The sequence below is a fragment of the Pelophylax lessonae genome (assembly GCF_965119305.1).
Source record: "Pelophylax lessonae genome assembly, chromosome: 3".
Lineage (NCBI taxonomy): Eukaryota > Metazoa > Chordata > Amphibia > Anura > Ranidae > Pelophylax > Pelophylax lessonae.
Window position 1 is genome coordinate 176220398 of NC_138770.1, and position 14950 is coordinate 176235347.

At 42.2% G+C, this 14950-nt stretch overlaps 1 protein-coding gene across 1 annotated transcript in view; it reads right to left on the reverse strand.

The window, feature by feature from the left end:
* Positions 1-14950, reverse strand: part of LOC309550428 (kyphoscoliosis peptidase-like) — a gene marked incomplete at both ends in the record, with an annotated part of 108295 nt that overhangs the window by 30383 nt on the left and 62962 nt on the right. Inside the window, 2 exons of the mRNA XM_082250810.1 lie at positions 3602-3664; positions 9047-9094. Of these exons, the coding sequence (XP_082106936.1) occupies positions 3602-3664; positions 9047-9094 (111 nt within the window). The remainder of the gene's footprint in view (positions 1-3601; positions 3665-9046; positions 9095-14950) is intronic.

Genomic DNA, 14950 nt, shown 5'->3' on the forward strand with positions numbered 1-14950 from the left:
TCTTTTTTAAAAACCTAATAAAAATTTATTGGAAAAAATAAATAAATAAATAAACAAATCCCACTCAGACCACTTTCTGGTTTCTTGGGCAACACTTGTTCCTGAGCCCCTTCAGTGTTATCATTCCTTCCTGACTTCTAATGGACTGATCTCTTATGTACCGACTTGGCTAGCTCTCCTGGTTACATTTGTCATCTGCCTGCCCTGACCTTGGCTCGTTATCCATCTCTCCTTTTGCTACATCCAAACGTGACTGCACTGCGTCTTTGGGAACTCTACTCGTAAGCAGGGAGAAACCTGGGGGTCGTGACCTGGGGTCAGCATGCAGCTAATTCCAAACTCCCATCAGGGGGTTCCTGGCAGAACACTGACTGGCCCTTTGATTCCATGCCCTGGGGGATCCCGTGTCACCTGCTCGCCTGTGGGCTCACATCCATAGAACCGTGACAAGAGCATCACCAGCTTGATGGCTTTTATTGCCTCCCGATTATGGTATAGCTTATGGTAGGGATCATAGTTGTATACTATTCATGGAGGCACATCCACTTGTGTTTCATATGGTGTTGGTGGTTTTTTTAGGGGCCCACCATTAAGTATTAATCACGTTTTAATGGGCTTTTACATGACGACATTTGTAATGTAGGGATGTACACCAATTATAAGCTATTGGGAGTAAGGCAACTCCCCAAGTTTATGATGGTGTTTGCGCCTCATGATGGTCCACCAATCATCTACAAGTACTGGCTATTTAGGTTCCCACATGCAAGATGGCGGCCAAATTTCCTGATGATGCCATATGATGGTGAAATGCATTGAGGTCTGGCTGCTATCTGCACCTCCTGATAAGCACTGACATCACATCTGGCCCTTTGTGAAACGCACGCTGGCTGGTCATGGGATGTATCACTACGTCATCTGAGCTGGTGCCGGTCCAGGCACCATTCATGTAAGCCTCCAATTATTAGCCTTTTTGTTTTGAAATTGTTTGAATAAACAGGGTTGCACTATTACTCTATTTCTTACTTTTTTACACATGATACTGGCCATTGGAGAGGATACTGAGCAAAATAACGGATGTTGCTATTGTGAGAAGGATCTTCAAACGGCAAAGGTGACCCCATATCAGATAAAGGCTTTGTGGTCCTTTGGATCTGGGAAGTTTGGTGAGTGCTTGCACTTTTCATTGCACGTGGTGGAGTACCACATGAATATGAAGAAATATGTATAATACTAGTTATGGTCACTGAGTGAAGAGCACCATATACTACTATTGTTTTATGGACTTTATTACCAATATATATATGTAGCAGATTTGATTATTACATTGTATCTTACTTGGCCCCACAGTTTCTATATCACTAAATAGTCTTATTATAATTAATTTTTCACATATATGTAAATGTATCATATTTATCACATATTATCACTCCTACAGCCCCTTACTTTCTAATTTTTCAGGATGTGTTTTATTTAGATTGTCATTATGGCTCCTATTGACAGTTTGCTTGCAATACACTCTTTAGAGCTTGTACGGGCGATCCGGCATTGAGCAAAGACTACTGGCAGTGAAAACCTTCCCTTAGATGTGTAGACGTGTTCGCTTTACATAGACATCTCCGCCGGTGAACACTCTGTGCGCAGGTCTGTTTGTCGATAGAGATCTATGTGTATTGCGGTGCGGAGTCAATATCGTTTTGATATCTATCTGTCTTTATGAAGGAATACACGCTCATGTCTTTCTACTATGCTTGATCACCATAGAGGAAACAACATGACTCTTTCCCTGCAGATAGCCTCATGTCTATGGGAACAGTAATATAATCTTATTAGGCATTGTTCGCTGAGCTTTGCTGAATGGGATTCACACCAGTAGTAATGGCGGAAGTCCATGCACGGGTTTCATTAGAGCAACGTTCACGATTCTACATGCTGGTTACATTGTGTAGGGTTAGGCAGTAAGCCATGCACGCTGTTCTGTTTATTTACGTCTGTGTACTACCCCCTCCTATTGTGTATTTGAATGTATACAAGTGTGTCATTGGCTGATTCTATGTGAGTAACTTAGGTCATGTGACTGTACATCTGGAACTGATTGGCTGATGTTGTCTAGCCATCACTTCCTGCTTTTGTCCCTTTGTTGTCCTATAAATAAACGAAGCCTATTGTTTTACACAGGACAATCTTGGGATTATCCAAAGTGAAACAGCCTCTGTGTGTGTGTCTGTATTACTGGGAACTGAGGAGCGCACTCCATTGCCTTATACAAAAGAGCTGAGAACTGTGCTTTTTTAGCACAACGGGATTGATTGCACTTGGCGTATATTAATATCCAAAAGTGCACTTATTAGCGCAAAGGAGTTATTTGTGCATTAAGCGTGTATTAATTTCCAAGACAGATGGCAAGCCAGGTGGGAGGGGGAAGTACACAGATATGAATAAACAGAACAGCGTGCATGGCTTACTGCCTAACCCTACACAATGAAACCAGCAGCTGGATTTGGTTGGCCAGAGACTGCGGAGTCTTGTCCCATTTGATTAGAATCTCCCTTGCAGGGACCTCGTATGGAACTGTAGACACCATTGGGCCCAGCACTCGCATGCAAGTCCAGAAGAAGGACGATCTGCTGGACAACAGGAGGCGAATTGCAGCCTGCAGTTTCTGTCCAGAGGAAGGAGTACTCTGGCTAAGGCAGAGTCCAGAGTCAGACCCAGATAGTCTGGTTTCGTGGAAAGACAGACTTCTGAAGATTAAGAATCCAGCCAAACTTCCACAGGGTCCCTATGGAGATATCCAGGATTTCCACCAGCGCAGTAGGAGACTCTGCTCGCAAAGGAAGGTCGCCCAAGTAGCCCAGGACCGCGAACAACTGCTGACGTAACAATGCTAGCACCAGGGCAAACACTTTTGTGAAGACCCTAGGTGTGGAGGCGAGACCAAAGGGTAACGCCACAAACTGATAATGCTGCTCTCCCACGGCAAAGCGGAGGAAGTGCTGGTAGCCGACACATACTGGAATGTGAAGGTAAGCGTCCTTGATGTCGAAGGAAGGAAGAAAATCCCCCTGATGCAGGGAAGCCACCACCATGCGAACAGGCTCCATTGTGAACTTCTGCACCTGCACAAGCAGTTCAGCACCTTGAGGTCCAGGATTGGAAGCACTTTGCCTTCCTTTCTGGGGACTGTACACAGGTTTGAGTAAAACCCCTGAAAACGTTTCGAAGTCGGAAACCGGGACAATCACCCCATGAAGTAAAAGGTCTTGCACTGCCCCAAAGAGAGCCTGTAAGCGGACCAGGGACAGTCGCACGTTGCAAGGGAAGAACCTTTCCAAACCTCTTTTTTTAATAAATAAAAAATGTAGCCTTTAATATCACTTTAACTGTCACAATAAAGTTTAATCTCCCAGTACTCTATAAACACCCCCCCCCCCCCCCAGTGACTGCACAGCCTGCTCCTTTTCTCCTAAATTACTGTAATGTGTATATCATAAAATACAATACTCGTCCAGATAAATGTGCACAAGGAAAGAAGCTGTGAGGGCTTGCTTTGCACCCTGCCAGAACAATGATACGTTTTCTATAGATGTACTTTAATTTTTACCAAATTTTCCAGAATGTTTTGGCTTTTTCCTGTCTTGAAGACCACTGTCCTCCTTCACTTGTTCTGAAAAATGAGAAAACATGTTCACTTGTGTATTTATGATGGCAGCTTTGACATTTTGCATGCGATTCCTCCCTCACTGTCCAGAAATACAGTCTTCCCACATGAAGGTGCAATTTATTTATCTTATTTGTCTGAATTGCAAATAGATCAATTCATCTCTATTGACAGAAGTACCTGGTGATTGATTTATCTCTTTACGGAAGGTCTAAATCTCCAGCTCATCTGAAGCTCATCTCCAAAAATGTTAGTTGCCTGTCTGTCTCTGGCTTCCCCACTTTCTGACTCATTCACCTGGAATAAGCATGAAATGGGGGAAGTTATGAAGCTTTAACACATGGATAAGAATACTTTTTTTCTTCCAAGTGACCGTTATTTTCGAATCTCATTGGCTATAAATAACTGCCACTTAAAAAAAAAAGAAATACAAGGTCCTTATCCTGGTATTATAGCTTTGTAAAACTAGCCCAAAAGGCTCAATTCACACAGCTAACACAGCGGTATAGGTTTCCTCAATTTAACAAAAAAAAAAGTGACAGTTATTTTTAGGTGAGTCCACCAGCATTTGAAAATTACAGTCATATGGATAAAAATGTATTGCCTTATGCTGGTCATACACTATACGAAAAAAAACTTTGAACTTATTTTCGAAAAACAAACACTTGGCCGTGAGAGCAAACGATAGTACCATCATGTAATGACCGATACATCTTTCAATGGGCATAAATTAATCAATTTTTTGTTTGTTTTGTCACACATACCTATTGCAAACAGTTTGGACGAGAAACACATAAACCTTTAAATTTATCGTTTGTTTGGCAGAAAATTTCCAAACTTGTCCTTTGTTTTTTTTTGGCTCAAAAACGTCACAACCGATTACCGATTTGTTCCCATTAACTGGCTGAAAAACAAAAGAACTGTCCAAATGACTGCATTTCAGCCCATTTTTCGTATAGTGTATGCTGGCCATCAGGCTGGTGTTAAAGTGGAACGTTAACCATATCAACTTGATAAAAAATGATGTTCTTTTGCAAGGAACATACATTCCACGTTATTATTATGTTACCAAAATTAGTGTGTGCTGTAAATTGCCTCCAGCATTGCTCCTGTTGCTCATGCTGGAGGCTGCCATTTTGATGAAGCCCAGATCTCCTGAACAACAGAAAATAATACGGCGAAACTAAACCCATTGATTTAATGGTTTCAAAATGCAGTTACATTCCTGGAATGCCTGGGTTGCTAACTGTCACATTTGCTTGTGTCCTCCATCAAACTATCAAACCATCAAATAGCTGGTGACCATGTGCACCACCATGAAAGTTGCAGATCAAACAGAAGCAGCTTCCTTGGCTGTAAGGACTCATTCACACCCTACGTGCATAAAAACTGATGGGAAAACCGCCCATATTTCACTTGCAGAGACATCAGTTTACATCAGTTTTATGCGCGTTTCAGTGAGTTTTTATGCACCCTGATATCAGTTTTTATGTGCGTCAGTTATTATCCCTGTTCACACCAATGTTGATCTCATGTCAGTTTGAAAACTGCATACATGTTACATAGTTAGTTGGTGAGGTTGAAAAAAGACATCAGTCCATCCAGTTCAACCTATTATGTGTGCGTGTGTGTGTGTGTGTTTGATGTTAACCGCACATTGTATACCCCTGTATGTTGAGGTCTTTAACTTCCTCCCATCCGCGCTACAGCCTATGTACGGCTGCAGCGCGGACTCACATTTTCGGGAGGCCGTTTAAAAAACAGTCTCCCCGCGCGCTCCCGCGAGCTCGCATAGGGGAAAATCTGTGTCGGCCGTGTCCATTGGACACAGCCGATCACACATCGTGGTGAATGGCCAATCACAGCGGCCATTTACCACGTGATCGGACCGTCCAATGAGAGATGATCTCATATGTAAACATATGAGATCATCTCTCATCGCCAGCGCTCCTTCCTCACACGGAGACTGCAGTGTGAGGAAGGAGGGAGAGCTGCCCAGCGCCGGGGACACAGAAGAATGTAATCAGGGCACCGATCACCAGTTCCCTGATTACTAGAGGTAAAAAAACATACACTCAGTGCCCAAAGTGCCCGCCATCAGTGCCCCCCATCAGTGCCCACAATCAGTGCCCATAGTGCTGCCAGTCAGTGCCCATCAGTGCCTGCTCATCTAGGCACTGATGAGCACTGACTGGCAGCACTATGGGCACTGAGTGTGGGTACTGATGGTGCTGCCCATCAGTGCTCATCAGTGCCACCCGTCAGTGTCCATCAGTGCCACCCGCCAGTGCCCATCAGTGCCATCCACCAGTGCCCATCAGTGCCGCCCATCAGTGCCGCCTCTCAGTGCCCAGCAGTGCCACCTCTCAGTGCCATCTCTCAGTGCCCAGCAGTGCCACCTCTCAGTGCCCATCAGTGCCGCCTATCAGTGCTCATCAGTGCCGCCTATCAGTGCTGCCTATCAGTGCTCATCAGTGCGGCATATTAGTACCTCCTCATCAGTGCCCATAAGTGCCACTTCATCAGTGCCCATAAGTGCCACCTCATCAGTGCCCATCAGTGCAGCCTATCAGTGCCCATCAGTGCCGCCTCATCAGCGCACATCAGTGAAGGAGAAAAATGTATTTATTTTCAAAATTTACTCGCAGAAAATAAGAAAAACTTTTTTTTTTTTTTTAATTTTCTGTCTTTTTTCTTTTTTTTTTTGTAAAAAATAAAAAACCCAGAGATGATTAAATACCACCAAAAGAAAGCTCTATTTGTGTGAAAAAAATGCTAAAAATTTCATATGGGTACAGTGTATTATGACCGCGCAATTGTCATTCAAAGTGTGAGAGCGCTGAAAGCTGAAAATTGGCCTGGATGGGAAGGGGGTTTAAGTGCACAGTAGGCAAGTGGTTAAGGTAACTGTCTGAAAATTTTTTGAAACTTTTGATGCTCCCCGCTGATACCACTGCTTGTAGAAGAGAATTCCACATCCCCATTGCTCTGACAGTAAAGAACCCCTTAAGTATTTTAAGGTTAAACCGTTTTTCCTCTAGTTTTAGTGAGTGGCCACGTGTCTTATTGTATTCCCTTTCTCTGAAAAGTTTGCTCCTTATTCTAGGGTCGCCAGTACAGTATTTGTACATTGATATCATATCCCCCCTCAATCGTCTCTTCTCTAGAGAGAATAAGTTCAATGCTTGGAAGCCTTTCCTCATAGCTTAAAACATCCATTCCCCTAATTATTTTTGTTGCCCTTCTCTGGACTCTCTCCAGTTCCAGCACATCCTTTCTGAGGACCGGTGCCCAGAACTAGACGTCATACTCCAGATGTGGCTGGACCAGAGTTTTGTAAAGTGGAAGAATAAATTTCTTTATTCCTGGAGTGAATCGCCTTTTTTTTATACATGCCATGTTGCAGATTCATGTGCAGAAAAAAATCTGCACGTGATACAAGTGTTGTGAACAAGGCACATAGAGAACAATTGTTTTCTTTGTGCCCTTGCAGAACATGTGCAGAAAAATTGATGTCTCTGCAACTTGGTGTGAACGAGGCCTAAAGAATAGGAGGGTTTAATTCCACTTTAAAGTAGTTGTAAAGGCAGAAGGGTTTTTAATCTTAATGCATTCTATACATTAAGATAAAAAGCCTTCTGTGTGCAGCAGCTCCCCTTAGCCCCCCTAATACTCACCTTAGCCCCATCTAGATCCAGCGATGTTGCAGGAGTTTCTCAGCTGCCTGGGACTCACCTTCTCATTGGCTGAGACAGCAGCCCGGCGCCATTGGCTCCGGCTGCTGTCAATCAAATTCAGTCAGCCAATGAAGAGAGAAAGGGGCGGAGAGGAGCAACGGCTCCATGTCTGAATGGACATAGGGAGCAATGGCTCTGCTCAGGTGCCCCCATAGCAAGCTGCTTGCTGTGGGGGCACTCAACAGGAGGGAGGGGGTTAGGAGCACCAAAGAGGGACCCAAGATGAGGAGGATCTGGGCTGCTCTGTTCAAAACCACTTCACAGGGCATGTTAGTTTAACATGTTTGTTATTTTTAACTAAAAGGAATGAAGACTTTAGTATCACTTTAAGGCTGTCAGGGGATCGGCCTCTTCATTTTCAGCACAGTGCCTATAAATAGAGAGCAACTGAGCATGTGCAAGTGTATTACTGGGTTTAACCTCCCTGGCGGTATGATTATGTCTGGAATTACATACAAAAGCGGTACAATTCTTTTCATGGAAATTTGGCGTTATGTATTATAGGCTTATAATTCTTAGTAATTACTGACTTAAACCTGACCAAAACAAGACTCTAGTAGACATCCCAGATGTGATAAATTTGAAACACAAACGCATGAATTATAATCAAATCAATAATATTATTTTATTATTTAATATATAATATATATAATAAAATTATATTATTGATTAGATTATAATTCATGCATTATATATTATATATAGATATGTGTGTGTGTGTATATATATATATATATATATATATATACATATATATATATATATATATATACACACATATATATATATATATATATATAATATATAACGCATGAATTATAATTGAATCAATAATATAATTTTATATATATATATATATATATATATATATATGTGTGTGTGTGCATATTATATATATATATATATATATATATATATATATATATATATATATATATATATATATATATATATATATGCATATATATATATATATATATATATATATATATAATATAATATAAAGTGTGTTTTGTGTTTTGTGCAAAGTTTTTTTTTTTTTTGAATTTCCCTCCCTAGTTCCGCTCCCATGCAGCATTGCTGCTGCAGGGAACGGAACTAGGAAGTGATCGTACCGACGGAGGAGCGGCGGGACTCTCGGCTGGTGGTCGCAGCAATGAGAGATCATCGCTGGATCGCCAGGATAAGGTAAGAGAACACCGCTGCGCTCTCTGCAATCCACCCCGAGCGTGACTCGGGGTTACCGCTCCTGCAATGAAAAATCAACCCAGAGTCACGCTCGGGATTACCGCTAAGGTGGTTAAAACAGTATAGGCCCTTATCCTGAAGTCATCTAGCAGGACCTAATTTTCCGACTAAGGTTCCACTTTACAGTTAAGTGAAATGAGCCTAATAACGTATTCTCAATAAATGTCTTTTCTAATTTATTAATAAAAGTTTAATTTATGTTTTCCAAAATAGCCCCACCAGCTTCAGTCAGTTTGTAAACATTCCTGGTGATTATATAAATTGAAAAGGACTGTGGATTCGTGACTGCAATAAACATATGGTTAATGGGAAACATTTTGAAATGTGTTGAATGTCACTCAAAATAACAGAATCACCAAAGTCTGCAAAAAACAATTTTTTGTCAGTCGGGAGGACAACTTACCATGTCTATCACGCTTCATCTGTTTGTTTTTCTCATCATCCTCAAAGCCTAAATTAAAAAATGTTTAATGACAACACAAACAGAAGAAGCAAATTAGAATTAGATATGAAACCAATTGCCGATGTAAAGCCTGTCTTCCACGGGAGAGCAGACTGGAAGGTTGCAGGATGTACGAAAACCCAATATGTAAAGTTTTATGTCATATGAGCGTCAATGATATATTTCTCCTAAATTACTGTGGATCTTTCACACATCAAATTCACAGCAAGCAAACATTTTTATTAAATCTGTTCTATTAACTTGAAACAATTTTAAAGCAATCAGTTCAATGTTTTTGTTTTTATATTGAACACCAAGGCCAAGTGTAAGATTTCTGGTACATGAGGTTTGGGACCTGATACATATTGCTCCAGCATTTAGGTGCAGATGTAAGGTACGTTTGGACCACCCAACCCTGCTGCCAATAACAAACTCTTTGAGAAGCTGAAAGTTGGACAAGGCTTGACAGTACACTGAGTGGATCTTACATTTAGTGCACTATTCACCCAGAGACAAATGCCTGGAATGCATTCTCATAGAGTTGAAAGGCAACCGGCAGTAGGGCTCAATGGGGTGCCTGCCCCTAAATGCTGGAGCCTCATGCACTGGAGCTAAATGCCCAATTTTCATTAAGCCTAAGAGGACACATTGTAAGCATTCAGCACCTACACAATATTGCCAAATGTCTCCAGACACCTAACTATTACACCTCTACATATATAGCCAAAAGTATGGGTATTTATAGAGTTTTGGTGTTTTCAGTGAAGGGTATAGTTAATGCTACTTCATGCAAAGGCATTTCAGACAATGATGTACTTCCATCCTTGTGGTAGTAATTTGGTGAAGGCCCATTTCTGCTCTAGCATGACTGTGCCCCTATCCACCCATTAGGTTCATAAAGACATGGTTTGACGAGATTGTTGTGGGGGAACTTGAGTGGCCTGCACAATGCCCTGTCCTCAACCCTATTAAGCAATGTTGGGATGAATCAGAACACAGATTTTGAGCCAGATCTTGTCCATCATCAGTATCTGACCTCATAATTGCACTTTTGGCTAAATGGGCACAAAGTGGAGGCTCTTACAGCCACAATAAGGGCCAAGTCCATATTAATGCCCATTGTTCTGAAGTGAGAAGTCTAAAAAGCTTCTATAGGTGTGATGGTCAAGTTTTCACAAACATTTAGCTATGTAGTGTACCATCCAGTGTTCATCTGCATTGCCACATCTTTGTGTTTTCCCTCTGAAGTGTTTTCAATTAAAACCAATGGAAATTCATCAAAACACATGTCAAGAGCATTGATGTGCATTAATGTTCATTGTCACACACAATTAACATATGTTTCTATGCACTTTGCATATCATAACGCACATTGACAAGCATAATGAAATGTTAACAAGACATATTAACAAGTCATGGTGCGTGCTGATGTGCATACCAATGCATGTGTTGACATACATTATTTTGATGTTTTTCCATTGATTTCAGTGAAAATAGCAGCTTAATGCAAGTGCAGTAACCCATTGCCACCAACCAAGTCAAATTTTCCCGATGTATGGCTAGTTCAACATGTATTCCAATTGGTTTCCATGACTATTGCACTTTGTTGCTTGCAATGTTTTTTTAAATAGGCCTGTAATTTTAAATATATGACAAACAGTGATTTAAGCAGTGCATTTGTGTAGAGATAATGAAATGCTCATTAATGAATACTAAAAGACAAGGGTGATATAGATAGAATGCAAAATCCTAACAGTATGATATAATTTTTTACAACATACAGTGCCTTGCGAAAGTATTCAGCCCCCTTGAACTTTGCAACCTTTTGCCACATTTCAGGCTTCAAACATAAAGATATAAAACTGTAATTTTTTTGTGAAGAATCAACAACAAGTGGGACACAATCATGAAGTGGAACGAAAGTTAATACTTTGTAGCGCCACCTTTTGCTGCAATTAAAGCTGCAAGTCGCTTGGGGTATGTCTCTATCAGTTTTGCACATCGAGAGACTGAAATTGTTGCCCATTCCTCCTTGCAAAACAGCTCGAGCTCAGTGAGGTTGGATGGAGAGCGTTTGTGAACAGCAGTTTTCAGTTCTTTCCACAGATTCGTGATTGGATTCAGGTCTGGACTTTGACTTGGCCATTCTAACACCTGGATATGTTTATTTGTGAACCATTCCATTGTAGATTTTGCTTTATGTTTTGGATCATTGTCTTGTTGGAAGACAAATCTCCGTCCCAGTCTCAGGTCTTTTACAGACTCCATCAGGTTTTCTTCCAGAATGGTCCTGTATTTGGCTCCATCCATCTTCCCATCAATTTTACCCATCTTCCCTGTCCCTGCTGAAGAAAAGCAGGCCCAAACCATAATGCTGCCACCACCATGTTTGACAGTGGGGATGGTGTGTTCAGGGTGATGAGCTGTGTTGCTTTTACGCCAAACATAACGTTTTGCATTGTTGCCAAAAAGATCGATTTTGGTTTCATCTGACCAGAGCACCTTCTTCCACATGTTTGGTGTGTCTCCCAGGTGGCTTGTGGCAAACTTTAAACTACACTTTTTATGGATATCTTTAAGAAATGGCTTTCTTCTTGCCACTCTTCCATAAAGGCCAGAGTTGTGCAGTATACGACTGATTGTTGTCCTATGGACAGAGTCTCCCACCTCAGCTGTAGATCTCTGCAGTTCATCCAGAGTGATCATGGGCCTCTTGGCTGCATCTCTGATCAGTCTTCTCCTTGTATGAGCTGAAAGTTTAGAGGGACGGCCAGGTCTTCGTATATTTGCAGTGGTCTGATACTCCTTCCATTTCAATATTATCGCTTGCACAGTGCTGCTTGGGATGTTTAAAGCTTGGGAAATCTTTTTGTATCCAAATCCGGCTTTAAACTTCTCCACAACAGTATCTCGGACCTGCCTGGTGTGTTCCCTGTTCTTCATGATGCTCTCTGCGCTTTAAATGGACCTCTGAGACTATCACAGTGCAGGTGTATTTATACGGAGACTTGATTACACACAGGTGGATTCTATTTATCATCATTAGTCATTTAGGTCAACATTGGATCATTCAGAGATCCTCACTGAACTTCTGGACAGAGTTTGCTGCACTGAAAGTAAAGGGGCTGAATAATTTTGCACGCCCAATTTTTCAGTTTTTTATTTGTTAACAAAGTTTGAAATATCCAATAAATTTCGTTCCACTTCATGATTGTGTCCCACTTGTTGTTGATTCTTCACAAAAAATTACAGTTTTATATCTTTATGTTTGAAGCCTGAAATGTGGCAACAGGTCGCAAAGTTCAAGGGGGCCGAATACTTTCGCAAGGCACTGTATATTATTATTGTTATGTATAGCATAACTCACCTCCCTCGGTAATATATAAGAATATCAGACGTGGCTAGACCACAGAAAATCTATGAGAACTTCTAGCTAAAGTTTGTGGACACTTGCCCATCACACCTACACAGGAATTTAGAATGGGATATTCAACAAGCGGGGTTGGGTGTCCACAAACATTTTGCCACATAGTTAATGTAGACTTATGCAATAAAAGATCATCCAGGGGTCTAAAAAAACAAAAAAAACTTTGCTATGCACATTTCTTAGCATTTGCGCAAAAGTCACAAATATTACCTGTAATGTTTGCAGTATGTGTTAAACGTCAGTTTCTATGTGTTGCCTTTCATAGGACGAATGTAACATCCCCTTGCATTCAAGAGAAATTAGCATTAATACCTTTCACCTAGAAGAGGTAAAGAACATTTGACCAAAAAAGAAAATAGCCCAACAGTATAGACTGAGAACATTTAACCAGATGAGCAAATATTATGAGGTAGACCTGTTAAACTGATTGTAAAGCTTTAACTTTTTTTATTACAATAATAAACATGTTATACTTACCTGCTCTGTGTTGTAAATTTGCACAGATTGGACTGGCTCCTCCCTCCTGTCAGGTGTCCCCCCAGCAAGCAACTTGCTATGGAGGCAACTGAGCATAACTGCTGCTCTGTGTGTCCAATCCTACATGGAGCCATGACTTGGTCCAGCCCCCTCCACCACCTAATTGGCTCACAGGCTGTGAATGGCTCCTGCTGCTGCCAATAGCCAATCAGGAGTGTGAGTCTCCAGAGAGGCAGGGATCTCACGGACATCACTGGATCGAGAGGGGGCTCAGGTAAGTATTTGGGGGGGGGGGGGCTGCTGCACACAAAAGATTTTTTACCTTCATGCATTCACCCTGTGCCTTTACAACCACTTTGGCTCCATTCACGTATAGGCATCTCAGATTTCCGGCAGAATTGCTGCAATTCTACCCGCGATCCCGAACTATTGCAAGTCGCGGGACGCCCCTGTGGTTCCCGTGACTTGCAATGGCACCCCAAATTCGGCGAGATTTTGCCGTGATGTCGCACGATGAATCGCAGTAAAATTGCGTGAACAGAATCATAGGACGCCTGTCACACAAAATAATTTCTTGTACTTTTTTGGGCGACAGGCATCCCGCAATTCTGTTTGCATAATTTTACCCTGATTCGTCAGGCACCAATCGCAGCAAAATCTTTCCGCATTTGGGATGCCATTGCAAGTCAAAGGAATCGCACGGGCGTCCCGCGACTTGCATTAATTTGCTATTGCGGGCAGAGTAGCGGCAATTCTGCCTGGATCCAAGACACCTATTTGAATGGAGCCTTTAGGTGTATGAAGATTCCTGTGATCACCACTGACAGATAAATGAGCTACAGCAGAATGAACTGCCCTACCAAACTGATACAATATTTTAGGGATTAGGCCCCGCTCACACTGGGGCGACGCTACTTCGCCGGGCGACCTCACAGGTCGCGGCGCGCTGCTCGCACCGTGACCTCGGAGCGGCCGGCACGGACTTCATAACATTGAAGTCTATGCAGGTTCGCTCCGGGTCGCCCCAAAGAAGCTCCGGACCCTTTTTCTAAGTCGGAGCGACTTGTGTCGCTCCTATTAGAACGGGTCCATAGCTTCTGTATGGCAGGCGACCTACAGCGACCTGTCAGGCGACCAGGTCGCCCCAGTGTGAACGGGGGCTGAAACTCTGTTGTTTACCTTTGTCAAATAAAGTTTCTTCTCTGCAACATTGTATCAATTCTATATAGCAGTTCACTCTCTGCAGTAGCTGATTCGTTACACTTTAACAGGAGCTCCAGGCTCCTTCAGAACAAAATTAAAAGTCAGCAGCTACAAATAGGGTACCTGCTAACTTTTAATATTAGGACACTTACATTTCCAGGCACCCATCGGTTTTGGCACCCGAGCTTATTTTTCAATCGGTTGACAGGTGCAGCTGCCGCCATCTCCACTGGCAGTAAAGGCTTCACAGTCAGTTCCCTACTGCGCATGCGCAAAGTGTGCTGCACTCTGTGAATAGGCCGGCTGCGGGGGAAGGAGGATAGGGCCAAACTTCCAGCTCAGTTCACCGTGGTGACTGGGCCGGAAGTGGAAGCAGGTACCTGTCAAAACCAGGTACCTGCTCCTCCCCAAAGGGTGCCAAATGTGGCAATGGAGGGGGAGGCAGACAAGTGGAGCTTCCCCTTTTTTGGGTGAAACCCCACTCTAAATAATTGCCTACTATGGTTGTCAGCTCTATCTAGTGCTTATAATGTGGTATTTTCCTGATTCATTCTATTCCTATAAATGAAAAACATTTGAATTGGAAAGAAAATAGCCTAATATTATTTGCTTTTGCTCCCATTTGCTTGTAAAAGTGTTGCACACGACAGATAGCTATGCCATTGTTTTATGAATACACCCCTTAGTTTAGAGTGCAGAGGTCACCCTTATAATATTTCCTCTTCTGGTCAAATTGTCTTAGCTTATAGTTTTGGGTT